This window comes from Triturus cristatus, chromosome 3_2, assembly GCF_964204655.1.
Source record: "Triturus cristatus chromosome 3_2, aTriCri1.1, whole genome shotgun sequence".
Lineage (NCBI taxonomy): Eukaryota > Metazoa > Chordata > Amphibia > Caudata > Salamandridae > Triturus > Triturus cristatus.
The window spans coordinates 258,106,636-258,120,657 of record NC_140584.1 but is presented as its reverse complement, the minus strand read 5'-3'; the positions used below and the strand labels follow the sequence as shown (position 1 = coordinate 258,120,657).

Sequence of the window (14,022 nt, the reverse complement as noted above, 5' to 3'; positions counted from 1 at the left end):
GTTACTCACTAGTTTCCAAGAACTGTCCCAGGACTGAACCCAGTCCTGGAGTTAGAAAAGTAATCCTGAAAGTAATCAATTGCACATAACTTAAAACTCCCATTGAGCTCAATGTATTATTGTGTTTGAAATTGTGTTGCCTATTGCAACAAAACTGTGACTATTATCTGCAAAAGTCAATTGCCTATTGCAAAGTATTTAAGTAGAGCATCTCATTCTGAGAAAGTGTATTTTGATACCTATTGTTGGTTCTAAAATAAAACCATATTTTTTTTATATAAACCATTGGCCTAGAGTTCAGTTCTTGAGTGTGTGAGACCATTTGCTGACTGAGTGTGTACAACAAATGCTTTACACTGTCCTCTGATACTGCCTTACTGCTCGACCAAGCTACCACTTTAGAGAGTAAGGTTATATCCAACTTTAACCTCTGCCAAACCTCTGGGGACTGTGGACTCTGTACATACTGTACCTATTTGGGAACAGTATATACAGAGCCACTTTCTCACAGTAGGTGAAACTGCAGGCTGAAAAGGTAATGTCTGCCCCTTGCGCTTCTTGCGTCTAGGGTGTCGAGAAGTTTTGTAGTGGAAATCTTACTTGAAAGTAAGCTTCCTTTTCTTTGGGATGAGAGGAAACATGGGGATTGCTGTTCTTACATGAAGGCTTTTTAGATGTTTTGCTGATTTCCAGATGAATAGACAAATTTCTGTCAACAAGGAGCTCTTCCGACAAGCTTTCTAATACAAGAGCTTCCTAAGTCCAAGTTCTGCGCTGAAAGTCCTCTCAACTTTGATCTCTGCTCAGAGAATGCCTGTGGCGCTTTCGCCACTGAAGCTAGCATGTGGTGTCTCTTTGGACAGGTCCGTGCTAGAGATGATTGGGGCTGGTCTCTCAGCTCGGATTCTTAGTCTCTGTTCTGACCGGGACCAGAGGATGGCAATGGATCTACAACTCTCTCTATAGTTGGTGAGGGTTAGATGCCAGACTCTCTCAGGAGCAGTGCTCCTCCCTATGGTAAAATCTTTTGCAATGCATTCTTTCTCCATGCGCAGGACCAGTACTCAAAGACCTCTGTGTCTTCTGTGTAGGTGGTCCTGCTTACGTCCACTCCGAAAGGTCTTGTTCTTAGTCGGTGGCATTGAATAATATTTCACCGCTTTTTGACCTGGGGCTCCAATGGTCCCGGCAATTCTTCCTTGATGTTGAGGGGATCTTGCTCCCTGATAAAGTCAGGGCTGCCAGACATGGCCTGATGCTGTATCTTGAGTGTGCCCAGCTTCTCCATCTCTCTCTCTTTTATACTCAAGAGTCAATTGGCACCTGAAAGCTTGGCAAAAGCTGTAATTCAAGTCCTGATGTTCAAGAGATCAGCAGAGGTTACAGACCTCGTGCTGGCTGGACCAAGCATATTTGGAGATACTATGTAGGCAGAATCAAAAGGGAGCCCCCACTATCTGCCAAAATTCGGCAGCAATGTCTTTGAAATTTGTTTAAAACTGTTGGATTGGTTAAGCCTATGAAGCCGACTGGATGGATCCGATGGTGGCCGATTGTAAATTTCCTTCGGAATCGACGACCTGAAGCGAGGCCCAAAGTCTTAGCATGCAACAGCGATGATATTTGAGCAATTATTTGTCACATCCAAACCAGATGGCGAGAAAAAAAAAAAACATCTGAGAGCCAAAGCCTATGCACATTGTGGGTTAAGGGAAGAGTCACTCGCCACCATGTGTCTCTAAACTTTTTTGAAGAAATACACCTTGTAGTGTAGGACACAACACTAGATGGCAGGAGTATGCAAAGCAGGTATACCTACAGCAACATATGCTATGAAGTTTTAAGTTTGAAATACACAGCACTTCAAAAGCAAATCCCCACACGCCATTTAAAACCACTAAATGTTGTATGTAAGATAACAAACATTATTGTTTTAGTAAATTAATTTAATACATTATACATCACAAATATATTTGTAGATTTGGGATTTAAACACAATGTACAATATTGTGGGTGGTCCTGCACTAACCTCTTTTTAAACTATTTAACGTCTGTACTACAAAAGCATTAAAAACAGTTGTGACAAATCTGTAGCACTCTTCATTATACAAGACAAATGGGAAGTCCACAATCAATATTGAGGGAATATTTAATTCCAGCTGATATCAAAATATAACCAACAATGTTCTAGACTTTTACAAATTCAGTGGACCGCAAAGAACTTCTTGTCCACATTTGGTTTTTGAGAAGTAGGTGAAGCCCATTTGACTAATGAATTCCACACAAAAAAAAAAAACAAGCTGAATTATGAATGCTCAACTCTATGCAACACGGTAACAGAAGTGTGGAAGAACTCATTTGCACAGCTGTGTGTTGCCTTTCTTTGCTAGTCCGAAATTTAGTAACAATCACACTTCAAGTGAACAGTTTTAGGGCTGTTTGGTAAATAAGCTAGTGAATTAATGTTGGGGGAAAAAGGATTCCTCTATTTTCAAATACCATAAGCGCAAGGTTACCTCCCCAATATCCCCTCCCCCCCAAACAATACACTACTATTCAGGAAAGACTATTGGGATCAAACCAACTGACCACATACGGCTTCAGAGACCAAGGATATCGCAGCCACATTTCACAGTATGCTAACTGCTTACAATTTAAAGGACAGGAAGTATTTACATATATATATATATATATTACATAATGGTAGAAAACTTTTGAAGACCCATCTTCAACTGACAGTAGGAAAAAAAATAAAGATCCTCGGGACGTTTGGTACCAACAGACACTTTAAAAGACAATACGCTGAACAAGTTCATATCTGACTTAGTCCTTCAACTCTGCTCCAGCCATTGCCATAAAAAAATTACACCATATTAAATGAGTAAAGAAGGAGTTGGTTTTTTTCCCGGCCAAGCTTCCTTGGCATACTTCTTTTTCTTGGGCTCATTGACTGCTTCAGCATTGAAGACTCCTGGGTTTGGAGTTGGGTTTAGGTTCACAGTCACTGGCGTGACTGGAGTTAAGTCCACCTCTGGAGCAAGGTTGGGATAGGGCATGCCTCCTATCAGTGCTGTCCCATGCACATTGTGAGGCTGTGCACCTGTCTCGCCATGAGTGGGAGGAAGTCCACCATATAATCCGCCAGTATATGGGAAATTCTGCATGCGCTTCCCAACGGAATCATCCAAGCTCAGTGAGCCAGGGCTATCCATTCTTTTCTTCTAAATTGTGGAGAAATAAAAATGCAATGTGTAAGGAAAAAGTACAGCTATGCTGATAGTTTTCTTTTAAAAGAAGACAGTAATAGACTGCATCTTAAACGGTTGCAACAAATTTGCTTAAATGCAAACAAGTGTAATCATTAGGCAACATATTTAAATAAGATATATATATATATATATATATATATATATATATATATATATATATATATATATATATATATATATATGGAATATGCTACTTACCAGTATGCATCTGTTCTTGGCATGTAGAGCTGCAGAGCCACACACTGAGGATAAGATCGCCATCTGGTGTTGGGCTCGGATGCTTGCAGGTTGTTGTCGTCTTCGGAAGAAGTCTTTTGGTCACGAGATAGGCGACTCCTCCCTTGGACTACAGTGCGCATGGGCATCCACTCCATCCTCAGATTGTTTTTCGCCATGATGGGAAACGATGGAGTGTGTAAGAATAAAGAAAGGATGTCCATGTGTAATGTCTAATTAAGACAATGCTGGAACAGATACAGGTCCCGGGGAGGTGGGTGGGCGTTTGTGCCTCTGCAGCTCTACATGCCAAGAACAGATGCATACTGGTAAGTAGCATATTCCGTTCGAGGCATATGAGCTGCAGATCACACACTTAGGATAGACTATACAGCAGTGTCTCCCCTAGCGGTGGTCACCTGTATCGGTTGCAGCAGTTTGGAATAAAGTTTTGAGGACAGCCTGACCCACAGAAGCTTGTTGTTTGGCTTGCACATCAACACAGTAATGTTTAGTGAAGGTGTGTGTTGTAGACCATGTGGCTGCCTTACAAATGTCTTCTAAGGGAATGTTCCCTAAGAATGCCATGGAAGCCCCTATTTTGCGTGTGGAGTGCGCTCTAGGGGGAACTGTTAGAGTGCGTTTAGCTTTTTGGTAACATATTTGGATACATTTACCTATCCACCTGGCTATCCCGGATTTGGAAACGGGGTTGCCTTTATGTGGTGGAGAGAAAGCAACAAACAATTGTTTGGTTTTGCGGAAAGATTTGGTTCTGTCAATGTAATACAGCAGGGCTCTTTTAACATCTAAGGTATGAAGAGCTGATTCAGCTACCGAGTCCGGATTTGGGAACAACACTGGTAGCTCGACTGATGGTTAAGATGGAATGGAGAAATGACTTTTGATTTGTTCTAAGAACCACTTTGTTATGATGTAGTTGTAGGAATGGTTCTTGTATGGTTAAAGCCTGGATTTCACTTACCCTTCGAAAGGATGTGATTGCAATAAGGAAAGCCACTTTCCATGTAAGGAATTGTAGTTCGCATTTATGCAGAGGTTCAAATGGGGGACCCATGAGCCTAGTGAGAACAATATTTAGATTCCACACTGGAGAGGGTGGTAATCTGGGAGGAATAATCCTTTTAAGACCTTCCATGAAGGCTTTGATCGCAGGCACTTTAAATAGTGACAAGTGTTGTCGATTTTGTCAGTAGGCTGCTAATGCTGCTAGGTGGAGACGTATGGATGAGTACGCTAAATTACATCTTTGCAAGTGTAGTAAGTAGCAAATGATGTTCTGGATGGATGTATCCAGTGGGCGTATATCATTGTTATTGCAGTAAATGGCAAATCTTGTCCATTTTGCAGCGTAGCAGGATCTAGTAGTAGGCCGTCTGGCCTCCTTTATAATATTCATGCAGTCTGGTGGTAGGTTGAGGTAACCGAACTCTAGGACTTCAGGAGCCAGATCGCTAGGTTCAGTTGATGTGGATCGGGGTGTCTGATTTCTCCATGGTTCTGGGTTAATAAGGACGGGGAGAGGCGCAGTCTTTGGTGTGGAACTAGAGCGAGTTCCAGTAGTGTTGTGAACCAGGGTTGACGTGCCCATGTGGGAGCTACTAATATCCGCTTGAGAGACTGTTGCCTGAGCTTGCGTACCACGAAGGGAATGAGTGGGAGAGGCGGAAAAGCGTACGCAAACCTGCCTGACCAGTTCATCCATATCGCATTGCCCTTCGACTGTGGGTGGGGAAACCTGGCGGCGAAGGTTGGGCATTTTGCGTTTTCGTGTGTGGCGAACAGGTCTATGTCTGGTTGGCCCCATTTTTGGAAGAATGGGAGTAGGACTTGTGGGTGTAATTCCCATTCGTGGATCTGTTGGGTTTGTCGACTCAACAAAATCGGCAATCTGATTGTGAACTCCTGGAAGGTGTTCTGCTAGCAGGTAGATGTTCTGGGGAATTGCCCCTCTCCAAATGTTCTGTGCGAGCTGGGACAGTTGGAGAGAATGTGTGCCTCCTTGTTTCTGTATGTAATACATGGCTGTCATGTTGTCCGTCCGGATGAGGACAGTTTTGTTGTTTAGATGTAATTGGAATGATTTCAATGCTAGGAACACTGCCAGTAGTTCCAGGTAATTGATATGGAGCACTTTTTGTTGAGTGGTCCATTTGCCCTGAGTGGTGTGTCCTAGGAGATGGGCTCCCCATCCTGTGAGAGATGCGTCGGTTGTCAGCACTATCTGTGGAAGAGGCTCTAAGAACGGCCGCCCTTTGGACAGGTTTATGGTGTTCCACCATTTTAGTGAGCGATATGAGCGACTGTCCACTAACACCAGATCCGTAAGTTGTCCGTGGAGCCTGGTTCCACTGACGTGCTAGACATTCTTGCAAGGGACGCATTTGAAGTCATGCATAAGGCACAATGAAGATGCATGACGCCATCATGCCTATGAGTTGCATGAACACTCTTGCTGGGAGAGAGTGTTGGGATTGAAATTTTAAGATGAGAGCTTGTATATTGGCTATCCTGGCTGGGCTGGGATAAGCTATGGCCTTGGAGGTATTTATGGTAGCTCCCAGATATTGATGTATGTGGGAGGGTTGTAGTTGAGATTTGGGATAGTTGATGGTGAATCCCAAGTTGTGTAAAAGTTGAATAGTTTGGTGAGTGTGTAGAACGCATTTGTTGAATGAATTGGCTTTTATCAGCCAATCGTCGAGATATGGGAAGACATGAATTTGTTGTCTCCTGAGATGCGCTGCTACTACTGCTAGGCATTTGGTGAATACTCTGGCCGCAGTTGTCACTCCGAACGGGAGGACAGTAAACTGATAGTGCTGCCCGTCTACCAGGAATCTTAGATATTTCCTGTGAGCAGGATGCATGGGAATGTGAAAATAGGCATCCTTGAGATCTAGTGTGGCAAGGAAATCGCCTTTCTGTAATAGTGGAAGCACTTGTTAAAGAGTGATCATATGAAAATGATCTGATTGTATGTACCGATTTAGGAGTCTGAGGTCGAGTATGGGTCTTAACGTCTCGTCCTTCTTGGGGATTAGGAAGTATAGAGAGTATACCCCTGTGCCCTAATGTTGGAAGGGAACTGGCTCTATTGCGTGTTTTTGAAGCAAGGAGAGAACCTCTTGCTTGAGGAGTGTAAGATGGTCTGGCGACATGGGACGCTGTTTGGGTGGTATATGTGGGGGGGTATTTGTGAGTTCCAGGCAGTAACCATACTGGATAATTTGTCTTACACACTTGTCTGTTGTAATGGAATTCCAGACAGGTAGGAACTGTTTGAGTCTTCCCCCGACTGGAGTGAAATGGTCTGGGGGGAGTGGAGGAAAGTCACGGTTTAGTGGCGGGGGAGGTACGAGTGTTGGTATTGCCTCGACCTCGTCCCTTGGTTTTGTTTCCCCTATATCCTCCTCTAAAATATCCTCTATTGGGGGATGTTTGTGTAGAGGGTTTGAACGTGGAGGAGGGGTCTGCTCCAATATTTTGGGATGCTCCTCTAGAGAAGGAGCGTTGAAAGGAGCCACGTGGCTGTGAAGACTGCAATGCTCCCATGGACTTAGCAGTCTCGGTGTCTTTCTTCATTTTTTCAAGTGCAGTATCTACTGCTGGTCCAAACAGTTGCTCTTGGTTAAATGGTTGGCTAAGTATGGTACTTTGTACCTCTGACTTAAAGCCTGAAATACGTAGCCATGAATGGCGTCTAAGAAGTAAGCTTGTATTGATTGCTCTAGAGGCAGTGTCTGCAGCATCAAGTTCACATTTAATTGAGGCATTTGAAATGAGCTTTCCCTCTTGTATAAGGTCATTTGCCTGGGTCTTGTATTGGTCTGGTAGGTGTTGTATGAGATCTTCTAACTGATCATAGTGAGACCTATCATAGCGTGCCAATAGGGCTTGTGTGTTGGCAATACGCCAACGGTTAGCTGCTTGTGCTGCTACTCTTTTGCCCGAGGCTTCTAATAGTTTGGATTCTTTGTCTGGGGGCGGTGTATATCCTGTTTGGAAGTTAGCCCGCTTTCGTGCGTTGGAAACCACCAAGGAATCCAGAGGGAGCTGTCCTTTAATATAAGAAGGATCTTCTGGGGCAGGTCTATATTTTTTCTCAATTCGAGGGTTAAGTACCCTGCCCCGTACGGGGTCCTTAAAAACTTCTGTGGCGTGTTTTATGACCCCTTTAATCCTAGGTAAAATTTGAACTGATTTCTGAGACTGCTGAAAAGTGTCTAAAAGGAAGTCTTCCTCGGGTGCATCGGAGACGTCATGGTAAAGTGCTGCTCTGTGTACTAGTTGTCCAAACCCGAGGTGGTCATCTGGAGGTGAGGGTTTGGAAGGGTATGTAGTAGGATCAGGTACATCAGGCAGAGGGTAAGCCCAGTCGTCCAATGGTACAATATCCGGATTTGTGAAAGGATCATTAGGATCATTAAGATCATCCAGATCAACCCCTCCCCCTAGGTCATCATCATCATCCTGTGGAGGTGGTGTATGTGAAGGAGATGGTGGAGGTAATGGTGGTGGAGGCAGGGGGGTGGGGTAAGAGGTCGTACAGGAGAGTAAGGAGGAATGGGTGAAGTGGCTGAGTCCTTCTTCTTTACAGGAGCTGGAGAAGGTGTTGTGTCTAGCTTCCTTTTCTTACATGGCACAGCAGTGACATGTCCAGTTTTTGGATTAATATAGATCCTTTTTTGCGTTGGATCTGGGTGGAAAAGTTCTTGGTCTTCAGGAACAGACTTTGGCGCCGATTTTTTCGGTTCCGATCTATGTTTTGGGTGATCGGAAGAGTCTTTAGGAGGTGTAGTATAGAACTTAGGCGGTTGTTTCGGTACCGATGAGGGTTTCGGTGCCGATGAAGGTTTCGGTGCCGATGAAGTTTTCGGTGCCGATGAAGTTTTCGGTGCCGAAATGGAGTCTTTAAGCTTGGGAGCTTTCGGTGCCGGCTTGTCTACAGGCCTCGATGGTTTCGGTGCCAAAGGTGCCGGAGCCGGCTTTGGTGCCGAGAGGTCTTGTGTCTTCGGTGCCGAAGGTGTTGGGGGTACAATAATAGGTTTGCTCGGGCCGGAGCCACCTGAAGGCTTGTATTTCTTCAGAGCCGAGCCTGAAGGCGGGGCTTCTGAAGGTTGTTTTCGGTCGCGACTGGGGCCAGCTGGCAAACTCTTGACCAATGCCTTTTTTGGAGAGGTTGGGGTAGGGGCATCGGTACTCACGCGTTACCCCGGAGTAATGGGGTCGTCGGAGTAGTCTGCTTCTGATATAATGTGAAGTTCCTCGGATTCTTCTTCCGGGACATCGGGCCCTCATTAAAGATGTCCTCTGGTTCCGGAGGTGGTCTGGGTGCCATGATATGTCGTCGAGCTCTCCGATCCCGAATGGTCTTCTTGGATCGGAATGCGGCGCAGGCTGGACAGCTGGACTAGTCGTGTTCCGGCGACCGGCACAGGTTGTAGACCTTGTGATGGTCACTGTGCGGGAATTTTGCTCCACATTGGGGGCATTTTTTTAAACGGCGTCCTTTCCATGAGCCACAGGCCTCACGGCGCGGATAGGTTTAATCGCCCGCGTCAACATCCGGAACCGGCCCGATGAATTTGATGTCGAGTAAAGGTGTATCGATGAAAATTATAAAGGTTTTTCGCTTCGAAAAGCTTGGTTTAGAAGTTTTCTACCGGAGTGGAAAAGTTTCATCCGAACCCAATGGCAGAAAAAAACAATCTGAGGATGGAGTGGATGCCCATGCGCACTGTAGTCCAAGGGAGGAGTCACCTATCTCGTGACCAAAAGACTTCTTCCGAAGACAACCACAACCTGCAAGCATCCGAGCCCAACACCAGATGGCGATCCTATCCTAAGTATGTGATCTGCAGCTCATATGCCTCGAACATATATATATACACACACACACACACACATATGCTAGCTTATATGCAAAAAGCAGTTACAACAGTATAAGCAAAGTCCAAATCTAAGCACAAAGACTACACTATTTTGGTATTAACACAAAACATTTTCAAGAAATGTATAAAAGTATAAATTACTTGGAGACTTGCAATAATGCTGTTAATCTTTGAGCAAAATACACAATACATTCATTTTAAATTGGAGAGTAAAATAAAAAGATATTCACAAGATAATATAGATCTGGCATGCCTTGTTTTCAGTCTAACACAAGTGGTTGGAATACAGATTCACACTTCACATGACTTTTACCTCACCTGCTACCAAGGCATTCTCCATTCCAATATTTGTTTTTTCCAGCATGTGCAGTAGCAACAGGAGTATTTCCCCAAATCAGGTAAGTCTTGCTTTTAGGTGCACTTGTTTCCCGCACTTTAATACTACTTGATGGAATAAGCTCTGTCTTTTTCAGAAACACTTTGGTCGAATAGCAACTGTGCAGAAAAAATGCAAGTCCCATTGGAGATCCCTTCTGCACCAGTGTACGTGAAGGAACCCAGCAGACCTAGCAAGCGGAGAATGGTCACGACTGGAACACACCACTGAAAAAACAGAATCCCCAAAGATGCAGTGCTTAGTACAGGCCCAGTGACGGGGGGGCGCTAAGAAGGCTCTTGGTGAGACCTGGGCACAAGGAGGGAAAAGCCCTAGACAAATAGCAAGGACACTGTGACCTTCAAGTGGTCAGACAAGTTGCAGCGAGCCTGCCTTGAGAAGTGAATCGTCGCGGTGTGGGAACAGAGGTCCCGACCTGCACAGATGTGCAGCAACCACCATCACTTTTTTGCACACCCTGAATGCTGATGTTAGACCGAATTGGCGGACCACAAACTAGTAGTGAGTTGGCCCTACCACACGTTGCAGGTACCGCCTGTGCAGGATTGTTATGTAAACAGAAACATTCTGCAAGTTGAGGGACACTACCCAGTCTTAGCTTGCTGAACCAAGCAGAACATCCCAATTTTCTGCTCTGAGACGAATTCCACAGCTCCTTTTTGCAACAAGGCCACCACACCCTGTTGCAGAATTGGGAGACCCGCCGAAGGAAAGGACTGTGGAGAAAGGAGTATCAGGTTGTGGCAGGTTAGGTGCCTGTTGGAAGGGAATCCTCCCTTTCTATGATCTGAAAGACCTACTTGTCTGATGTATTGGCCTTATATGCCTTCAAAAAGAAAAACACCTTTCCTCTACCGTAAAGGAAAAGTAAAGCAGCTTTCCAAAGGGTGCAGAGGAAGAAAAGTAGGGGTGCTGGGCAGGTCTACCTTTTCCTTTATCTCTGCACTTGCAGTTCCACAAAAGTGGGTTTGGCTGCTGGATGAGCTGGAAGGGCTGATGCTGACTAACGCAAACTCCCTTGAAAAGCCTTGGGACATCATAATAGCTTTGCATTTAAAGGATCAGATTTCTGGTAAACTATGCAGTAAAACAGCCCAGCCATCGGCCACACCTCAGAGAGGCCAGGGTGACATTGGTAAGCTTCTCAGGTAGCCCACAATCTTCATTCTTACATTCTATATCACAAATGAAGCCTGAGGGTAAGCAAATTTTGGTTGCAAGTTAACCTCTGAGGCTGGCAAATCAAGTGCTAACGACTCAAAATACCAAATACCTCCTGTGACTTGCATGCAGTGCCCCTGGAATGATGAGATACTGTGGTTATGGCCTTTTCTGCATATAATGGTATGATTTGCTAATTTTAACAAACAAAATGTGCTTCTAGCTCAAATGAATAAATGAGTGGAAGGTCACTTTTTAAATTTAGATTGCTGTATATGCTGTATATAGGCAATATTGATATTAATGGAGAATAGACTTTGCCCATTGAGTATTAACATCCAAAAAATAACAAAATAAGGAAGCTACACAGCTTCTAAATGTGCATTACGCCACATAATTTAGTCAAACCTGAAACAGGATTTGGTCCTCCCCTAACGCTGAATTCCAGTGGCCCAGCTTATATGGTACCACAATGATTGTTCCTGCTGTGCCTTCTTTGACTATAAACGAACAGGCGATGCCCTGCACTTCACAGGGACCAAAGACGAAAACAGATCTACCAACTGATCTTTCCTTGTCAACCTCACAACAAAACCATTCATTGTGCAGTGGTTTTGAAGCAGTATCCTCCTCTCTTAGGAGGCGGAGGTAAAATTAGCTTGTGCTTGCAAACAGATGTTTGGATACCTTCTGTCACACCTGTGCTTGATTTTAAGGCCCACACAGTACTGTTTGGTGAAGGGGACTATGAATGACCATTCAGATGTTGCTAATATCACTCACAATTGAGACGATTGGCCCTTTTTAGGTCTCGCCTGACCCAGCGCATGCGCTGGTCTGGCGAGACTTATTGAGAGGGCTCCCAAAAAGTGCTAACAGGACAGCCTAGAGCTACAGTGCATGTGCGCGCGCGCTGCGCTTTACCGCGATTACTTTCACTTTCGCGGCCGCACACGGCCACTTAGATGTTTGATCGTGATCGCGATCACTTTCACTTTCGCGGCCGCTTTGCATAGCCAACAGGTCTCGCTTTTGGGACCTTATGAGTATTTAGTTATGCAACTCTTGCATGGCTAAACACTTATAAGGTCCCAAAGGCGAGACCTATTGGCTATGCCAATGCTGGTTTCCTAGTGGAGTGGGCTCTTAGTTTCTTCTATAGTTCTACTCCTGCTTTTTTGTAGCATGTCCGGATTATCTGTACTATCCATTATGTGATTATTCCTTTGGTGAACAGTGAGCCTCTTCTTGCTGGTACAAAGGAAACACAGAACTGACTCCCTTTCCTGATTGGTTTACTTTCTTGCAGGTAGTACATCAGTGCCCTCTTGTAGTCTAGTGTGAAGGGCTCTTTCTACCACGGTCTGTACATAACGCTATTTTGGCTAAGGATTAGAATCATGCCTTGTACATTAGCTCGACAGGTTCTTTCATTTACTGAGCAAGCACCATGCTTAGATTCAACATGGGTGTGGGTGTTGATCTGGGTGGTGTTATCCTTTTTGCTCCCTCTAGAAATCTTATAATTACTGGTGCTTTGAAGCAGCAGGAGTGCACTTGTGTATGCCACTACTGCGGATAGGTGGACGTTAAGTGATGTTAAGATAAGATGTTCATGAAGTTGTGCATCAAATGACAGTAGTGACTTGTTTTATTGCCCACGAACCCTTTGTTGAACCAGTGGACATACATCTTCCACTGTGTACAAAAACTATCTTGTGCTAGATCTTCTGCTTTTTCTTAAGAGTCCCAAATGTCCAAACTAAATCCTCCAAAGGCAGACTACCACACAAAAGCTGGCTGGTTCTGGGCAGCAGAAATGTTCCTTTTGAAGTGTTGACATATCTGAGGTTGGCAGCTTTATCTTGTCTTGCTGAAAAAATTCCATTAGGTCCATGTTGGTCTTGCCTATTGTGGTACTGTTAAAATCTATATCATGGAAGACTGCTTGCACTCATTCAATGGAATTGTGAGAAACCTGCATGCAAATTTCCCTGACTAATCTATTGATCAGGCATTTCCCCAGGGACCGGTGGTAGCGGGTGCCTGGGGGCGAAGACTTGGCATTTTGCATTTTCTGGAGTTGCAAACAGGACTAAAACACTTAGTATTTGTTGTTTTAATCCCCACTTGTGAGAGTCACTTCCTTGCCTGATTTGACTGTTTTCCTCTACATTTTGTATGCATGGTAGGTGCCTCGCTATTAGGGTTATGTGAATAGCCCATTTCCAAATGTCTTGGGCCAACAGGGACAGTACATATGACCTTGCCCATCCAGATTTGTTCAGGTAAAATAAAGTCATGTCACCTGTCTGGATTAGTACTGTTTTCCATTTTACCTGTGCATAAATAGGCTTTAGTGCCAGGAAAACTCTCTTCAGTTCCAACACATTTATGAGTTCAATAGGATCCATCGAGTTTCACAGACCCATGCTGTTCAGATTTCCTATGTGTGGTCTGCACCCCATGTGGGATGCATTTGTGGCGACTGTCACCGAGGGAGATGAGTGTATGAAAGGCTGTTCTACAGCTATGTTGTCCAAATTTCATCATGCTATCTCATTCTGTACCCTTTTTCTAGACACCATCAGAGCTTCCCCTCTTCCAGTTGCGTGCAAGTATGCCTGTAACTATTGGTTCTGTCACCACTCCTGAATTGGTCTCATGTGGAGCCAGGCAGGGACAATTAGCGGAACACATGTGGCCATCAGGTCTCAATTTCCCAACTGTCTGATTATCCCTGTTGGTAGAGGAGAGTTTGCTCTGTCAACGCCACTGCCCTTTTGGTTGTAGGGAATGTTTTGGATTCCCTGGATTTGAGTCTTGCTCCTAGAAAAGTCTTACCTCTCTGGTATTGGCGTAAGTGTTCTCCAAGTTCAGTGAAAACTCCAGTATGTAAGACTGTGTTAATGCTCCTTTGACATTGTCTGAACTAGATAGTGTTTATCAGCCAATTGTCTAGGTTGGGGTACACATGTATTCCTTGCCTTCTCAAATGTGCTGCTGCTATGGCCAAACAAACATTTGCTAAACCCCCTGGATGCTGATTTATCCTAAATGGGAG

General features: G+C 44.5%; 1 protein-coding gene across 2 annotated transcripts in view; it reads right to left on the bottom strand.

The window, feature by feature from the left end:
• Nucleotides 1–1,928: 1,928 nt before the first annotated feature.
• The window catches only part of PPP1R8 (protein phosphatase 1 regulatory subunit 8), a 95,082-nt gene continuing 82,988 nt past the window's right edge, over nt 1,929–14,022 (bottom strand). For both annotated transcript variants that reach the window (XM_085647567.1, XM_085647568.1), the window contains one exon: nt 1,929–3,221. In XM_085647567.1, the coding sequence (XP_085503693.1) occupies nt 2,874–3,221 (348 nt within the window). In that variant the 3' untranslated portion in view covers nt 1,929–2,873. The remainder of the gene's footprint in view (nt 3,222–14,022) is intronic.